General features: G+C 36.0%; 1 protein-coding gene across 2 annotated transcripts; it reads left to right on the top strand.

Moving 5' to 3' along the window:
• Nucleotides 1-1,273: 1,273 nt before the first annotated feature.
• On the top strand, nucleotides 1,274-18,720 carry LOC107031067 (protein TIC110, chloroplastic). Of its 2 annotated transcripts, none has more exons than XM_015232272.2 (15): nucleotides 1,274-1,913; nucleotides 2,136-2,195; nucleotides 2,855-2,978; nucleotides 3,113-3,181; nucleotides 3,279-3,377; nucleotides 3,590-3,656; nucleotides 4,317-4,381; nucleotides 4,565-4,659; nucleotides 4,844-4,968; nucleotides 5,146-5,246; nucleotides 14,302-14,518; nucleotides 15,584-15,738; nucleotides 16,908-17,033; nucleotides 17,145-18,110; nucleotides 18,210-18,720. In XM_015232272.2, the coding sequence occupies exons 1-15, from the start codon at nucleotides 1,408-1,410 to the stop codon at nucleotides 18,450-18,452; spliced, it is 3,018 nt and encodes a 1,005-aa protein (XP_015087758.1). In that variant the 5' UTR covers nucleotides 1,274-1,407; the 3' UTR covers nucleotides 18,453-18,720. The 2 variants fall into 2 exon arrangements, with proteins under 2 accessions (XP_015087758.1, XP_015087757.1); XM_015232271.2 differs by having other exon boundaries at nucleotides 4,841-4,968.
• Nucleotides 18,721-19,529: the final 809 nt, after the last annotated feature.

Genomic DNA, 19,529 nt, shown 5'->3' with positions numbered 1-19,529 from the left:
GTTATGAGTTGGATCTATTTCCTTGTTCTTGAAAGAAATAATAGAGTAGGATATTGAATTGTTTAGATTGACATTTAGATGAGTCCGAAAGGAGATTCTATGCATAGATGATTTGAGATCAAAGATAATTAACGTCAATGAAGATGACTTAGCATATTCAAGAATTTTCATCTCTATAGAGCAACACAATCACCCATTCCAATCCCCGCATCCCAACATTGCTTGTTAACTCTTGGATTCATCTATATTTTAGTCCAACTTCGATAATTGATAATCTAAGCTTTATATTAAGTTGATTGTATTATCCACCCTATTGTTCTTACTATTACAAATGAGCTAAATTAAACTCCAAATTTCGTGATAAGAAATCTCCACTATATAACATTCCATGTGGGATTCGACCCCTACTTTTCGCTGAGTTTTACTGACTACGATCTCTCGCTCTTTTAATTGGTTTTAGATAGTGATTTGAGCGTTATCAGTCAACTGCTGCTACTATTGATTAGTGACTCTTCATAGTTCGAGGGCTAGGTCATCACTGGCTTTATCGTTTCTAATCTTTTCAGTTTTCAGATATTATTCGTGGCGTAGGGGGTTCATGTTCTAGTCACATTATGATTAATAGAGGACTTGTCAAACATAGACAATGTTCCGCGTATTCTCTTATTCATTAGTAGATTTACAACTTATATTGATTATATCTTTTGGATTGTCTTTATTATGTCATACTTATGTCAAGTAGTTTAATTTGTTATAGCTTCTCGAGGTTTCATTCGCCATGTCGCGCCTAGGGATACTTTGCATCGTGACAATTTTATTTATTTTCTTGATTTTTCTTTTATATTTGTACTCATAATTTTATTTAATTAAATTAGCTTATAAATTTAATTCTTTAGAAAGAGTTGTTTGTTGCTAAATAAATTCAATACAAGTCAATGCAATATTTGAAAATGTAAGTTGTTTAACATTTACTAATTGAAAAAACAAATATATCATCATATGACATTCTTGATCTTAATTGTATGTATTATTTGTTGATATATATATAGTTTTCTTATTATTTTGTTGATTAATTTATAAAACTACATACATAGTACGAGTTTTTGGCCAAAAACATATTTTTATGTGTAAACTACTTTGGTTTATACAATTTTAATATCGTTTATCGATTTACAAATATAACAATTCATTGGTGTTAAAATGCGGCAAATGATAAATAATATTATGTTGACCCAATTACAAGATAATAAACCTATATTATTCCAAAAAAAACACAAACCTATATTATTCAACTTGTACCCCCTCAGACCCCTATCCTCTTCTTCTTCTTCTTCCAAGTTCCAAACTCCGGACGACTTGGTTAAACCCTACTTGAACATCAACTAGTTATTAGAAGAGGTAGTAGATATGAACCCATCATCACTTCTCCTCCATATCAATCAACCTCCTCCTGTCAACACTTTCCGCTCTCAATTTCTCAATCCTACACCTCTCCGTCTTACCCCTAAATTCTACCTAAAACGCCGCATTCAGTCCACCGTCATTTCATCTTCATCTGCCTCTCTTCAGCACAAACCTACTTCCGTTAACCCAGATGTCTTTGGAGGTAAAAAGGAGCTTTCTCCTATTCAATCCCTTGTTGATGCCATGTCACCCCCCATAAGAATAGCCAGCTCCGCTTTGATATTTGCTGCTGCTATTGCTGCTGGATACGGTCTTGGTCTTCGTTTTGGTGGATCCCGCAATGCTGGGCTTGGTGGTGCTATTGCTTTTGGTGCTGCTGGTGCCGGCGCTGCTTATGCATTGAATTCTTGCGCTCCTCAAGTTGCTGCTATTAATTTGCATAACTATGTCGCTGATTTTGACAACCCTGCTGCCTTGAACAAGGAAGATATTGAATCAATTGCAAATAAGTTTGTCCACTATGCACATTTGGCTTTTTTTATTTATTTATATATATATATATGTGTGTGTGTTATCAGTGACTAATTAAATTAGATACCAAGTGTGAGCAAGTTATTCTCTACTGCAGAATCTTGGACTATTTAGCTACATTATGAGCTTTCACACCCAACTTTCTCATACTTATTTTTCTACGTCTTTTCCTTACCAATTTACTGCTTTTTATCTTTAAGGTATGGTGTCAGCAAACAGAATGAGGCATTCAATGCGGAGCTGCGAGATATATATTGCCGGTGAGTGCAAAATCAAGCACTGATTTCTTAAAAACTCTTACGGCTGATACGAAACTTGCATTTATTACAATTTTTCAATGTTATATGATAATCTCTCTTTTTTCATTTTTGGTTTCTTCTCCCTGCTCTCGAATGACAAATTTTTCTTTTTATGAATTGCTTGCTTGGAATATAAATGACTAAATTTTACCCTTTGAAGCACTTTGTAGGATAAAGTATGGCTTTTGCACTTTGTAGGATAAATTTATTGTTCTTCCATTCCCAAGATGTGTCCCAAAGTGTGTCAATTTTGGCAAATCAAAAAAAGAAGGAAAATACTGTCACCTTTCTGGAATTACAACTTCTTCCACATACTTTTCTAGTTTTCTATAATATTTCAGTTCTTTATGACCCAGAAAGTGTCAAATTTTCTAACCTTGTCTTGACATATTGACCCAGTTACATTTGAATGCAAAACTGTCCATCCTGTTGTGATACTTGTCTTGGACACCTAAAGGGAATCAAGCATAGTGTTTCTCTGATCCATTTATAATGTTTATCTTGAATTTGAATGTTTTTGACTATTTTATCTACCAATGACAAGGAATGACTAACTTGGTAGTTTAAACATTGTCAGCTTATCTACCGTCACATATGCATCCAATTTTGTTTGTGTTCAGGTATATATCTGCTGTCCTTCCTGCTAGTACTGAAGAACTTAGAGGCGATGAAGTTGATACAATAATCAAATTTAAAAATGCATTGGGAATTGATGATCCAGATGCAGCAGATATGCATATGGAGGTAACTTGAAGTATTCATCTGATTCTGTACCTCAGAGTCATAAAACTTCTAGCTGTGGTTGGCTCAAAGTTAGAATGTTATGTTATCACATAATTTACCAAGTATTAAGAAACTCTTACATGCTGATCTCTCAGATTGGTAGGCGAATCTTCAGGCAAAGACTTGAAACGGGAGATCGTGATGGAGATATGGAGCAACGTCGGGTGGGTCATCTCTTCAAATAGCTTCAGTTTCCAAAGACTACTGCCTTAAGTTATCGAATAACAACAAATGGAACTTGATCATTTTTGACTTCTCCAGGCATTTCAGAAGTTGATATATGTCTCAACTCTTGTATTTGGAGAAGCATCTGCTTTCCTTTTACCTTGGAAACGTGTTTTCAAGGTTACTGATGCCCAGGTAGCGGATTATTTATCACTCTCTCCCTCTTCGTGGAGTATTCAGATTGTGCAGTGGCATGTCCTGCTTGTGTGGTTTTAACATTTCTGTATTTTGATTTGAGGTTTCTGTCATTTGTCTCTTTCCCTGTCCCCTTCATTTATGTAATATTAGATTTCTATATAGTGCGACCCCCTGTGTCCTTTTACTCGTTTTAACATTTTTGCCATTAGGTTGATGTTGCTGTCAGGGACAATGCACAACGGTTATATGCCTCCAAGCTTAAGTCTGTTGGGCGAGGTAAATTTTCTCTATTGATGCCTTTGAAGGCACTTTTACTTCTAACATGACCTATTCATAGGAAACCATTTTACTAGTTTTCTTTTGCATACCTAATAAAGCTAATGCTCTTCCAAACTACTTGTCGATATTCTTGGGTTTGTTTTCTAAAATTTTCATTCTCTATTAAACTGATTCTAATAAATCAGTATATGTGCTTAAATTTGGCTTTTTTGTGGTATGTGGTGCTTAATCCTGAACAAAGATGAATCATACCATGAGGCTCCACATATGTGGCATGGGTTTAGTATGTTCTATTCATGCACTGAGTAGAGACTTTTTTGAAGTCTTTCTGTCGCTTCAAATTTCTTTGCATTTTAGTGATATATCCTATTGGTTTATGGGTTTTGAGAGCCTTCTGACGATAGCTCTTGAATCTGGACATCTCGTTATTGCTTAGAGTAGAGGGAGTCTTTGTATGATTCCACCAATCTTATATGGAAAATGCTAATTCTTTCATTATCTTCACGAACTCCACTCTTAGTAGCATCTACCTTGAAATTCTATGTTATGGACTTGTGGCGGTGTCAGGGTGATATCACTTGTTTCTTTTCATGATTTAATTCCTGCACTGCACTTCAGAGGTTTTGCATGGTTAATTTAATTACTTACCTGTTCCAGATATTGATGTGAACCAGCTGATCAGTTTGAGAGAAGCACAGCTTGCATATCGATTGTCCGATGAGGTAGTGCCTAAAAAAATTATCATAATTCTGCTTCATATCCCTGTAGAAATATATTTTTCTCCTCGAAAAAGGAGATAAGATTGCTGTGAATTTGTTGCACAATATTCATGATTGAATTTACTTTGTCCATGTATTCTGTCATCAAATATATGCACAATCATGTCCATTTCTTTCTGTTTGCAGCTTGCACATGCGATGCTTAAGGAGCATGCAAGAAAGCTTGTTGAGGAAATCATATCAACTGCTGTTGGCATATTGAAGTCAAGGACAAGAGCAACGTAAGGTCTTTAAGTATATTTAACCTCTTAAAAGGGAACTTCCATTTTACTGGATAAATTTTTTACCAAGCAATTCTAGGTAATAGAAATGGGATTGCTCCTATAATTTCTAGCAAGACAGAATGTATCATATTCTTTGCTTGTATCATTTGTTTAATTCAAACTGATTGGGATCGTTTAGCAGGGAACCCACACGTGTCATTGAGGAACTTGATAAGGTATTGTCATATAATAATTTGCTAATCTCACTGAAGAACCATGCTGATGCTAGTCGCTTTGCTCCTGGCATTGGGCCAGTTTCCTTAGTAGGTATGTACGTCGATGATCTTGTCTGACTCTTTTTATAGAACTTGTTAGAAGTCGCGGGTTTCTATCAAGTCTCAAGTGAAATCCTTTCATGGAGCTCTTTCTTTCAGCTGTTTTTATCTCAGTTTGTTAGCTGTTAGTTCTCCCTTTTCTTTATTCTTTTTCTTCCTGCTCCTTCAGGAGGGGAGTATGATGGTGATAGGAAGATGGATGACCTAAAACTTCTTTACAGAGCATATGTTACAGATTCTTTGTCAAGTGGTCGGATGGAAGAAGACAAGGTAGGTGGTTTTAATTTCTCTCTGCTTCATTTCTTCTGCTTTTGTAGGTTTTTTGGAATTATTATTTTCTACTTGTTTGCCAAAGTGGCCAGAAAATTTGAATCTCTCATGCATTTGTCAAACTAAAGTTATGTTAAACATATATATGAATGGACTGGAAGTTAAAGGAACATACTCCTTTTCTCTTATCCTGCTTCAATATGTTATTCTGGTATGGATAGGACAATAATGGGTATACTAGTAGATTTGTTTGCCTATGGAAAATGGCTTGTGCCCACCCACTTTTGTCGATAACTGGACAGGAGTAGACATATATTCTTTTCTCTGTTCCAGCTGTTCTGTGGTTGAAATGCTGATATAGAAAGCCAGGATGTCCCTACATTTTACTCCCGTATTTTGTATTTTCTGTCCTCCTGCATAAGAGAGTCATGGTTAACTATGAGAACAAAAACTTCTTTTCTAAGTCAGGGAGTTAACCAGAAAGCAAAACCATGATCTCTAAACCATAGTGAGGGAGCTGATGAAATCTAAAAGGAAATTATACCATTTAAAGGGGATAGATTGAGGACAAGATGGATTTATTTTTGCATAAGCACATTTAGTTTTTTTTTGGTCAATACCTTAAATATTTCGTTCAGCCCAAAGTATCGAACTTTACAAAACTGCCAACACATTAGACTCAAGTCGGCTCGGCTCCCTTGTACTCTTTCAATACAAACGACTATAAGCAGAACAATTATTTAACAATGTAAAATTACTTTGAACAGTTATCTATAAGCTATACTGGGAAGTGTTAAGCTGTTCTTACTTTGCTAACCATATTCTGTGTCTTTGTCCCTCTATGTGCACCTGGACTGCTATTTCGCGAAGCCTTCGTGTACACCTTGTGGTCTGGTTTCTGAATCTCCTGCCATTTCTCTCAGCCTATAGCTGGTATACTGCAGCAGCACAACAGAATCCAAACATTCCTGCTTGCGGTCTGCTATTGCTGATCCTTTGAGTAAGCCATTGAACTTCCTGATTCCAGTCGCCAATAGACCTAGTGTGGTCCAACCATTTCACAAGAAATGGCCTTATGAATGCTGAGTATGGGCAATCAAAAAATAGGTGCTCAGGTGTTTCCTCCACTTGATCATTGCATAGTAAACAATCAGTGGACACTACTTTTCCCCATTTCTGCACTCTATCCACTGTTGACAGTTTTCTATGTAAAGCCAACCATAGAATGAACTGCTGCCTTGGGATCTGACCTTGAACCAACACCAATTTACTCCATATGATTTTAAGGTGTTGTGCCATCACTGGCACATACCTTTTCTTTATACTATACTCCTTTGAGTCAATAAGTACTTATAGCTTATTATGTAAGGTACTATATAAGCAACTCCTGGCATGAAAAATTTCCTCAATTAAGCAGGCCTGTTTAGGAGTTCTCATTCTCTCCAAGTCATTGGCTTTTATATAGAATGTATGTGCCCACAACATCCATTGTCTGTTCCTTCTGCTCTACTGGCTAGAGGAGCTTACATATTACTGCCTTGTTCCATGTAAGTATATCAATCACATTCAGACCCCCTGCTGTCTTGGGCTTACAGTCCGTCTCCCATGCAACCAAGGTCTCTTTTGAGAAGTCATTGCTCCCTTCCATGAGAAAGTTTTACTCACTTTTGTAAACATCGTAATGATCTTCTTTGGTAACAAGAATATTTGGGACCAATATGTTTGCATTTGAAACAACACTCTTCACTAGCTGTAATCTACCACTGTAGGACAACAACTTGGAGGACCAACATTTGATTCTTGCTCATTTTTTCAACTATAGGCAGACACTATTGTATTGAGAGCTTTCTGTTTGAATCTGAGAGTGGGACTCCCAAATACTTGAGTGGGAGCCCTCCTAATGATAAGTTCAACTCACAATAATTCTCTCCTTAAATTTAGGAGGGACATCTTAAATATATAAAGAACTTTTCTCCATATTGGCATGCAGGCCTGAGACCTCAGAGAAGTGTTTGAAGGTATTGAGCAGTAGCTTAATGGAGTCCTCATTTGACCTACAACTGATTGATATATCATCAGCAAAACATTCATGAATAATACCCAACTTACCACATCTTCGATGGTAGTTGAACTGAGGTTGTGCTTCAGCTGTTGAAGTGTTTTGTGGAGATACTCCATGGCTAATACAAACAAATATGGTGACATGGGGACCTCTTGTCTCAACCTTTTGTTGCTTGGAATTGTGGAGTCAGACCACCATTAATCAGCAAGCAATACTGTACTGTGCACATTCCAACACTAGATCCATTGTAGGGGGCCCAAATTCCAGTAATACTATCCTCAGCAATGGCCATCTATTGAGTCATATGCTGTTCTAATGTTCACACTTATAGTACATCTAGGCTATGTTGCTCGGACTCGGGTGCGGTTATTCGAAACGGATGCAAATCCGATTCTCGGATTCGACAAAATTCAAATTTTAAGATTCGTGGGTGCGAATCCGATTATGGATACGGGTGCAGGGACACAGCTAAGTTTTTTTATATTATAAAAATATAGTTTTATAGATACTAAACAAATATATATATATATATATATATGTAGTTATATATATAACTATCTATAACTATATATATATATATATATATAACTATCTATAACTATATATATAACTATATATATATATATAGTTATATAGACACACACACTAAACAACTGCATAAATATAATTTATTTTATAAAAAAGTACACTTATTTCGGGAAAACCTTCGTTTCTGTCGCTTGGAGTTCTTTTTCAAGTAAAAGTGAAAAGACCTTGTACTTCTATCTGTATTTACTTCACTTTTTCAAGAAAAAACTTTCTTCTCTTCTATTCTCTGTATTTCTCAAGCCGGAAACTTATTTTCTCTGCTTTCACCTTTTCTCTGCTTTCACCTTTTCTCTGTACTTTTTCAACGATCGATCGAATCCGACACGCGCGCGTGCACCAGTTTTGCGTTGAGATGGGTTCGCCTGCAAATATGAAGAGTCAGCGCGCTGTTACATACCGATTTCGAAAACTGAAGGTTTTGAAGCGGATTTCACAACTTTGGCAATTTTTGTTAAAATTGTTTTTTGGAAAAACATGTAATTTCAGGAGTCGCCACTTAATTTTTAGGAAAAATTAGGAAGACCGTTTTAGAAGGAATTTTTTAAAAGAAAACGTTTAAATAAAATCAGTGTGTTGGGTAAGGGTTCTACTAATTCTCTAAGGAAGGGTTTAGGCACCTTAGAGAATCCGCTAACACGCGGTTGACCGATGGATTTTAGAATTGGCTAATTTAAAAAAAAACTTAAGAATACTTGAAAAATCTTATTTATTTATTTATTTATTTCAAACTACTCAAAAATTCTTGTTGAAAACTTAGATAAAAATCTTTTGATACTTCTAAAAGTCTCAAGATTTATCTTTAACTTTTGTCCATAGTCATATTTTGAATCATACAAATAATTCAACACATAAACATGGATTATAAGACTTTGTTTAACAACTATGAAAGGATATTAAAGATCCTTAAGTCATTCATACAAAGTTCTAAGTTAAATTAAAAGACAACCAATTTAGTTTAAGAAACTCAACTATTTTATCCTATTCAAAAATTTGAACTAAATAGTTAGTTCAAACTTGTAAACATGGATTCAAAGCTTTTTAATAACTATGAAAGAACATAATAGATTCTTAAGTTATTCTAATAAGCTTAAGCTGTCTAACTTAAAATGAGTCAACGAGTGATAAGAAACAAGAAACGATTTAAAAAATAACATTGATAACTCTAGGGAGGATTCGTCTAGTTCAAAGGCAAAACAAACCAAAAAAAAGTTAGTATGATCATAAACACACCATATAAAAAAAAAGTTAAATGTAAATGAGAATAAAATATGAGCTTCCAGGCCCTTAATCCATTCCTTGTTTGCTGCTGCGCATTTTTCAGTGGACTTTTGAGAGTCCAAAATTATCATTTTTCAGCCTTTTCAAGGCTACTGCTGCTGCTGGTTTACTTGGGTTTTTACCCAATAATACTAGTTTCCTTTTATCGACTCAGATGAGGTTGATTCGAAGAGAGGAAAGTGCAGGAAAGGGGGAGTTCCAATCGGACTCAAATCAGGAGAAGTCATGCAAAGAAAACGAAAAATAAAAAAATAAAAATTAGCAAGTGATTTAATAAGACTTATGAACTACAAACCTTAAAGACATATTCAACATCAATAAAGATAACACATAGGAGTTAGATGATGTCCAACAAATTACTCTCTAACCGAATGCACCTCTTAATTTCCTAATGATCGAACAAGTGCCCATTAAGTTAACCACATAACTAGTTTTCGATTAATCACAATTCAACTTAACAATATAAAAAATTAGCAACGATGATTCACTTTAAACAAAAGCTAAAAAATGGTTGGATTTGAAAAAAAATCACTAACAGTATAAGTTGCATCTGACTTAACAGATAAATAATGAAAACAAATCAATACCAACAACTTCAACAAAAGAGTAGGGGAAGAAATAGATATTTGTCATTTTCTCAAAGATATGAATCCCAATAGTAAGTTTATCATGCAACTAAAAGATGAAGGATATTACTCAAATTGAGTTAAAACATAAGAATTGAAGAAGCAAATATTTAGAGCTAAACTAAAGGCAACGTTAAAAGAGCTAACACAAATTAACATTTTCCATGAAATCAGATTGTAAGCCAAGATTAGTGGCATAAACGAGCTTGGCTCTCTCCAGGTAGATTTGAAACTAAAATAGCTCGAATTCTTGTAACTTGACAGGTAATCCAAAGAAAATCCCAAACAAGGATATTATAGCCTTCAAATTTGAACTAAAATCAGAAATTTTAAACCAAAACAAATGACAACTTGGCTACTAGGGGTACAAGTAGTTTGCTGTCACAGGAAAAACAAAAGGAATACAGTAAATACAAAGAGATGCATTCATTTTTTGTAGGAGTAAAAGAAGTATCCAAATCTAGTACCAATCTGTTCTAATAATACGAAGACTAAACCCTTCGAGAGCTTAAACATCCATGGCTCAAAAATAAACAATTAGAATGATATGATTTCACAAGGTAAAACTACTAGACATAACAAGGAAGTAACTCTTTTTTTTAAAGCATACTACGGCTATTGTAAAACAAACGAAACCTTAAGACCACAGATTCATGAAACAGAGCACATCAAGTTGATTTTGAAGAGAAAAGATAAAATAATTGCAAAGATATATGGCAAGCGCTTCAGATTCAAACGGATATATGGTCCTAAAGGAAGCAACACTTCAAGAAGATTTAAACTAAAAAAAATGTAAAACATCTTTCATGAATCTGGAACCATATATAGAAGACAAATGAGACAGAGAACAATCATGCATAAAGATGATACAGTGAAGTCGTCAACTACATATTAGAAAACACACTAACGAATGAAAATCAAAACCATTGCCAAAACGAGTTAACTACTATTTCAATCCCTTTTCATATATCACGAAATGAACTAACACTTAACTAAACGAAAGCACAACCACTTCATCAAATGGATTGTGAACCAAAGTAAAGTAAGGGAAGACAGAAAATTACCCTTTCCGGAGCAGCGAACTTGACGAAATGACGAGCGGAGGGCAACGAGCTTTCACCACTAAAACCCGAACTAGACAACGGACGAGAAGCCTAGGCAGCAACTAAAACTCGAACCAACTTAAAGAACTATGATGATCGAGCTAGAAGGACGGAAACTACCTCTTCCTTATCTCTTTTAAGTGTATTTCTTATATATCCTATAGCTAATTTGTTGTATCGTTCTCTTTCTCTGTTTTGAATTCCCAACCCTTCTCTCAGTGAAGGATCTCCAACCCCCAATGAATAAGAAAGAAGGTATTTATAGGAGAAAATAGGGCAGACTTGGGGGGAAACATATGAGGGTAGAATCGAGCTAAAAAAGAAGGGCCAAAATTTGAATTTCCAAATTCAATTCTATCCAGAGCTAAAGCATATTCCCAATGATTCTTGCAATTTCAACAGATTGAAGGCGAGATGGAGGGCTAAGATCAACCCATCGTCCTTCGAATGCTACGTGGCTCGATCTTGAGGCCACAAGGACGAATTTGTAGCTGGAATCGGCGCTGGAACAGTACTAAGCGTACTGTTTGTTGAGGGAAAGGGAGAAGATGACAAGAAAATATTACTGGGTACCGTTGTACGCGTCTGCCGATTGACACCATGTAATCTCCGTCTGTTGGCTGTGAAGACGTTATTAATTCGCTGTCTTGCTACCGTGTACTATTCCGTTTGGCTTGACGCCTTATAGTTGGTGCTTTCACTGGGATTAGAAGGGAAAAGGGAATTGGGTAGGGTCAGAAGGAGTGGGCTGGGATTTCTGGGTTTCAAAATTGATAACATGGGGGTGAGGATTTTGAAAGGATGAGAATTGTTGTTGGAAAAAGGGAATAATGAATTGGGTTTCTCTTGCCGAAAGAAATGAGTCAGTTTGAGTATTGGGCTGCAAAATAAAGGCCCAAAGTTTGGTCTTGATGGGTTTAAGATTTGGTTAATAAGATACAATTTTAACCGAATTGAGTGGTCAATTGCATTACAAACTTAGCCGATGAATTAGGAGCGTAGCCAAATCGATATTTTTAATAAATCCGGCTAGTATGTAAGATGAATTAATATAATTGACTAACAAATTTCTTAATCTTAACAATATAAAATATTTAACTTAATTATAAACTAATTAGCTCAAAATATAGCCTATCATTAAGCCAAACTAATTTAACAAAATATCCAATAAAAAAACAAAATATTTTTTTGACGATTTTTGAATATTCATAAAAAACACTAATTATATAGATAATTATCTAAACATATATTTTACTTAAGAGTGACAAAAACTATATTAAATAACTTGAAAAATATTTTGAATTTTACAGAGTTGGTTATTTCAAATAGTTTGGAATTTAAGAAACTCGAAAGTCAATTCCTATCATGGAGGGGCAAAATTGGGTGTCAACAAGCGCAACATAACATCTAGGTGACACTCCTTTCTAAGAGTAGCCCTTGACCATCTCATGTGCAGTCAGTACATTATCTAAGATGTTTCTACCCTGGATGAAAGCTGACAAAGGACTAACAATATAGTCCACTACAGTTTTTAGTTTTGGCAGTCAGTATCTTGGCTATAAGCTTATACAGGGTAGTGCAACAATCTATTGGCATGTACTACATATGATGGTGCAGTTACCTTAGGCACAAGTGTGACTGTGGTTGTGTTTACACCTTTTAACTATTTACAATTTTCAAAGAACCGTTTCCTCCCCCTTATTATTTCTCAGAAGTCTTAAAAAATTCTGCATTATAACCATCAATACATGGGCTCTTGTCCACTGGCTTGTCCTTCAAGGCTTTCACCACATCCTGAGTAGTCACGGGTTGCAGTAGCTGCTGTTGTTGTTCAACTGTAAGGCAGGGGTCATCTCGAGCTGTGCATGAGTATACAAGGCATGGTTGATGCATCTGGCCCCAACAAAGTTTGAAAGAACGGGAGAAACTCCTGTTGTATCTGTTCTGGATCAGTCAGCTTAGTCCCCTGTTCTGTGTAAATAGAGGATATTTTGTTCCTTGCTCGCCTAGCTTTCAGGTGGACAAATAAGTACTTGTAGTTCCTTCTGCATTAATACCCTTTCGTTAAGACTTCCCCATTTCTCAAAGGTCTGCACTGGTTTCCTCTCTCCAATGATCAAGTCTTGGTTGAGGAGGTGTGTTGCCATTTCATCCTGCCCCTCCTCCATTTCCTCCTGCACTTTCTGGAGTCTTTGCCTCAATTGGATCAATTTCTTTTCTTTTGTTGAAAATTTCCTGGCCTACCTGAAGATGGAGTAAGCTGAAGATGCGTCATATCTGGGCTAATCACTTCTTCCCATTACTTCAGCCTACCTCTGCCTTTCCTCGTCCCCACTATATCCAACCTCTCACATCTCCTCACTGAGGCACTTGCACATCTCCTCTTCACATGCCCAAACCATCTCAGCTTCCCTTCCCTCATCCCACACACCCATCTCAACATTCTCATTTTCGCCACTTGCATTTTCTGTACATGAGAGTTCGACTAGCCAACACTCTTCCACTTACAATAACGCCAGTCTGACCACTACTCTATAGAACTTACCTTTAAGTTTCAGTGGTACATTCTTATCGCACAAGACAACGGACACAAGCCTCCTCTGCATCTATATTCCACCGATACGATGTGTGACATCATCGTTGATATCCCCATTTCCTTGGATCAGAGACCCAAGATACTTATATCTCTGTTTGGGACAACTTGCATATCAAGTCTCACTTTTATGGCTGCCTCATGCGTCACATCACCCTTTGAACTATTGTGATCTTAAACATGCCATATCATTCCTAAAAATGGAGTGTCATTAAGGGTTTAACTGTAATATTGAAATTTAGAACTTATGAAATATAGAAAGCAATTTTCTTTTTCATATAGACTAAAAAAAAGTGTAAAACATGCATAAATGAAACAGAGAAATTAACTGATTTGGAGTAATTCAACCTTGTGGAATCTTGGTTTCTGGGTGTAGGCTGGTATAACTACAGATAACAATATCTGGTAATGCGATAATAGAGTTCGTTGAATAGCTGCAAGCAGATCAGTCTATGTTCTTCTAAGGCTCTTTGCTTGCAAACCAGTCTATGTTCTTCATTATCACATTAAGGATTACCTTTAGCTTGTTTGGGGGAACAGATTTCTTATTGATGATGAGATGGTTTGTGGGTCTGTTTTGTCTTTAGACCGATACACTCGTAAGATATGATCATATGAATCCTTTCCTTTTTAATGAATATGCTCAATTGTTTTGCTTCCTAATGAGTTTTCACTTATGTTACATGCCATGGAATCATCCAGATGCTATAGCATTCTCTTGCATCTTTTCTCGAGGCCATTTGATTTGTTATTCTGTTTATCTTTAGTTATATCCTCTTAACCACAACTTTTCTTCCTCTTTTAGCTTGCTGCTTTGAACCAATTGAGAAATATATTTGGTTTGGGGAAACGAGAAGCAGATACAATCACATTGGATGTCACCTCAAAGGTATACCGTAAACGACTAGCTCAAGCTGTTACCAGTGGTGAATTAGAAGCGTTCGAAAGCAAAGCAGCCTATCTTCAAAACCTTTGTGAAGAATTAATTTTTGATCCACAAAAGGCTCTTGAGATTCATCAAGGTAATACGTGATAACAATGTGATTCGTTTTCTAATGTATATTGAGTGACATTTTCACGCTTAATTGTTTTATCTGGAGAGGGAAGACATGGAAGTAGTCGAGTTTTCAGTTGCACATGAGGGAGTGCTAACAAGAACCTGTTGAGGTTATCTGCTTGTTTTAGTTGGTTCCTCAGAGAGGAACAATACAAGTGAGGTTTTCAAGTACAAAATAACGACTCCAAATTTTGTTTTCTACTGTATTACTAAAACCTCATCCTCTAGCAGTTCTTGAAATTTGAGGTTTTTTCGTTTTCAGCGTAGTTGCATAGAGTTGTTAGTTGCCCTCCTTTTGATAAACCCAGCAATTAGCTTTGCCATGAAGCTGGAGTGACAATAGGAGTGTTGTTTATAGCACCTTCAGTGTCATCAAGTTTGCTTATCGGCTAATAGTAAGTTGATTTTATAATTGAACTTCCTAAAGCTAGTTCTGTTGGGTTGAGCTCCCTGAGGTCTCAGATTCAGTTGCCAGCAGATACAAAACGTAAGGTGATGTTTTCCATCTGTTCTAGCTTTGGTGGACAGAGTTACTTGGTAACCATTGCTGGTGGGAGGTGTCTAGTATCCATAGAGTTAGTCGAGGTGCGCGCACACTGCTGCGGACACACCAGTTATCAAAAATAATAATAGTGTTTTCTTTGGAGTGTTGCAAGTGAGGATGCAAAGCCTTAAGAGTGAGTGTAAGTTATAGAACCTTAAGGGCAACAACCAAACAGTTAAGCCTGTGGAGGAAATCAGGGAATTGTCGAATGTCAATCCTCTTGGCATGTGAACATCAGTGACCGCTTATATGTATCTTGGATTTTGTGCTCCAGTTTAGTCGACGTATTTTTACAGTGAAAATGCCTTGTGCCATCTCGGTAATGCCTTGATGTGTCATCTTATGAACTTATTTTTTTTTTCCGGATCACATAAATAGGCAACATGAACTTTACTATGTGCCTGACGCACTTCTGAGGACAGTGGAAAGAAAAATCGTGATCTGTTGTGTTATACTGAAAAGCTTGTCTTTGCCTTTCATTTTCAGAAATCTACAGGCAAAAGCTTCAGCTGCTTGTCACTGATGGAGAACTTAGTGATGAGGACATGAAGGCATTGGAGCGCCTGCAGGTAATGCTTTGCGTTCCCAAGCAAACAGTTGAAGCTGCTCATGCAGATATCTGTGGCAGTTTGTTTGAAAAGGTAATTGTCACTCCTTTCTCTATAGATATTGCGTCATTCAGTTCATCTTATTATATGCAGCTGATTGTGCTGTAAAAAAATGAGGCAAATGATGGTGTGGATCAATAAAATAGTTCGTAGATAGTCTTTTCTCCTCTGTTAAATTGCTAAGTGGAGTTCGATATTTTGAGTGCTTGCAGTTGCCTTTAGGAATTTGCTGCCAACTCCATTTTAGTTACTATATGTACCTCTCCTTTACATTATGATAAATTACAACAAATTCCAATATTGTTTAGAACGTTGATAAAGAGACCTGCTTTTTGTCATTAAAAAAAAGGCAACCTGCTTTGTGCTAGCTTTTAATTGAGGAGATATTTGCAAGTGCTTCTGTCATCCGCAAAGTTACATTTTATTCCCCCGATCCTTTTATCACATGTGCTTCATAGCGCGTGTGTACTGAATAAATTGGGCCATAAATATTGGGAAAAAGTAGTTAGGACGAAAGACTACTGCTTGTACCTTCTTTTTTTTTTTACTCCATAGGATCTCCCACGTTTTTGTCCCTTATTAAAGTTGAAGGTTGCGTACCATCTGAGCAGGCCCCGCTTGTCTGCTTGCTTGTACCTTGCTCTTCTTCTGCCTCATAATTTTTGTTCACTCTGACCTTCAAATTTGCCCTCTGTCAAATGCATTTCTTGTATTCATCTATTTTAGAAAATCCTTGACCTTTTTATGTGGAATTACTTTAGATCTAGATAATTATGTTCTAATTTTTTGTTGTAAAATATTATGATACTTGATCCAAGTAGGGCTTGACCAAAGTGCAGTTTGACCGCTGAAAGTCAAATATGAAAAAAGATTACTGGATCTTTGTCTGATTAATATCAACACGTAATAAGCAGTATGACACTCCGCTGATTTCATGTAAATTGTTTCTCCGTTTTCAGAGAAGTGTGTTCTTCACTTCTTCTTTTCACTTCAAGCCTCTTGGACCTAGTCACTTCTTGCTTTTAGAACACTGTTGAACAGTAATCACATTGTAAATAGCCACTGGAGAGATTTTGTATTTTAGATTGGGAGTTATAGTTTTTAATATTAAGGTGGAGTGATCTCTTTCAACTTCTTATGGTGCACAAGGTATTGGTTTTAGTCTGACCCTTCCTCTCGATCAATACAAATATTGTTGGCAGGTGGTTAAGGAAGCAATTGCTTGTGGAATAGATGGTTATGATACTGAAACGAAGAATGCTGTGAGGAAGGCCGCATATGGTTTACGATTAACCAGGGAGGTTGCCATGACTATTGCTAGTGAGGCAGTAAGTATCAGGATGCTAATTCTGGTTTTTTGGGTTGTAAAATTTCTTTGATCCACTACGAGACGTACCTCCATATATTTCTAATTACATTCAATGGCTTCACAAACACAGGTCAGAAAGATTTTCATCACTTACATTCAGAGGGCCCGAGGAGCTGGAAGCCGCACTGAATCAGCCAAAGAACTGAAAAAAATGATAGCCTTTAATAGTTTTGTTGCGTCTCAACTAGTTGCAGACATCAAGGGTGAATCATCTGATACACCGGCAGAAGAGACTCAAGAAGAACAGATTCAACAAAACGAAGAGGAGGATGAGGAGTGGGAGTCCTTACAATCACTAAGTAAAGTAAAACCCAGCAAGAAGAATTTGAGAAAGGATATCCAGACCGAGATTACTCTCAAGGACGATCTTCCGGAAAGAGAGAGAACAGAACTTTACAAGACATACTTGCTCTTCTGTCTAACTGGGCAAGTTACTAAAATTCCTTTTGGGGTCCAGATCACCACAAAGAAGGATGACTCTGAATATGTTTTTCTAAGTCAACTTGGTAGCATCCTTGGGTTGACTGATAGTGAGATTGTTGGAGTGCACCAAGATTTAGCTGAGCAGGCTTTTAGGCAACAAGCAGAGGTGATCTTAGCTGATGGACAGATAACGAAGGCCAAAATGGTACAGCTGAATGAGTTGCAGAAGAATGTTGGCTTGCCGCCACATTATGCTCAGAATATAATAAAGAGCATCACAACAACAAAACTGGCGGCAGCCCTCGAGACTGCTGTTGGTCAGGGAAGGCTTAGCATTAAGGAGATTAGAGAATTGAAAGAGTCTTCAGTAGACATAAATACCATGATATCCGAAAGTTTACGTGAGAATCTTTTCAAAAAGACTCTGGCTGATATCTTCTCATCTGGTACTGGAGAGTTTGACGAAGAAGAGGTATATGAAAATATCCCAAAAGATCTTAATATAAATGTTGAGAAGGCCAAAAAAGTTGTTCATGAACTAGCTCGTAGCAGATTATCAAACTCACTTATTCAGGCCGTGTCACTTTTAAGGCAGAGAAATCATAAAGCATTGGTATGAATTTTATCTTAAGACGGCTGTTGGTTTTGCTTGAATCATGCCATATATGTTTGTTGAAGTTTTAATGCTACTACTTCTGTCTGTGTTTTGTAGGTTTATTCTCTCAATGATCTGTTAGCTTGTGACAAGGCCGTTCCTGCAACCCCATTATCTTGGGAGGTACCAGAAGAACTGTCTGATCTGTTCATCGTATATTTGAAGAGTGATCCCCTACCAGAAAAGTTGTCCAGGTTACAGTATCTGTTAGGTATAAGTGATTCAACAGCAGAGACATTGAGAACTGTGAAGGATAGAGAACTACCAAATGGGGCAGGGGAAGAGGAGTTTGTATTTTAATTCTGTTATAGCTGCTACTGATAAATGTTTGTCAGTTGTAGACGGGGAGAGGAGAGACGGTTGCAGGTATTTTTTTGTTAATTAATGCAAGTGAGGTGTATCTTTTTGCAGTGCTTTTAAGATGTGAGCTAGAAACATTGGGGTCTCATAGTGTTTTTAGTTACTACCCGAGCAGGGTTAAGTACCATATTAAGCATACGGAGATACCAATCAGTAATATTCATTTTCACTTTTGATCTTGAACACCAATGAGTCTTCAGTTTTTCGATATTTTGTCTATTTTAATTATAACAGTTTTAGCTACTACATATGTGAAGAATTACAGAAATATTTGTGGATATAGAGAGTTTGTTTTGATGCTTATTCCAAAACTAGTTTCCGAGCACGCGCGTTGCGCGTGTAACCCATGAGTATATTATTTCTTAAAAGATAATATTACTAAATAATAAAATATGTCTAATTGAGATTTCTTACTTTGTTTAACTACTAATTGTGACACTCCAATTTTCTGCCCTCCTAGTGAATGCATCAAAATAATAATATGAAAAATTAATAAAATAAACTTCGTTTATAATTCAAAAATAAGTTTAGAAAGCAAAAAGGAAAAATAGCAACTATCTAAATTAAATTTCTCGATAGTTCCGTTTTATTGGTAGAATAATGTTAGAAGAAATAGTGTAAGATTAACTTTGAGTGAAAGGAAAACAAAACCTTTCAACTTTTTTACTTTGCCTTTTGAATCTCCTGATAATTATGTTTAAAGTATTGTATTAAATTTTTATCCACAAACACTTTAAACTAATTAGTTAACTATAAATATTTAAAACTATGATGTAAAAAGTCTTATTATTTATATTTTGAAAATCAGAATATTTATGAATAACTACTATTTTTATCTAAAATTTAATTTTCTCTTCATACATAACTTATCCACCATTAATCTAATATTATATGTTTCACCTTTTTTTTTTCCATAAAAAGAAAAGAAAAGAGTAAACATCCTATTTTATCACATTCATTCTTAAAGATGAAAATTAATGTATATGTAAAATTATAAGTACGAAGCAAAAAAAAAAA

Source organism: Solanum pennellii, chromosome 9, assembly GCF_001406875.1.
Source record: "Solanum pennellii chromosome 9, SPENNV200".
In the NCBI taxonomy this organism is placed as follows: Eukaryota; Viridiplantae; Streptophyta; class Magnoliopsida; order Solanales; family Solanaceae; genus Solanum; species Solanum pennellii.
This window is presented reverse-complemented; position numbering and strand designations above follow the sequence as displayed.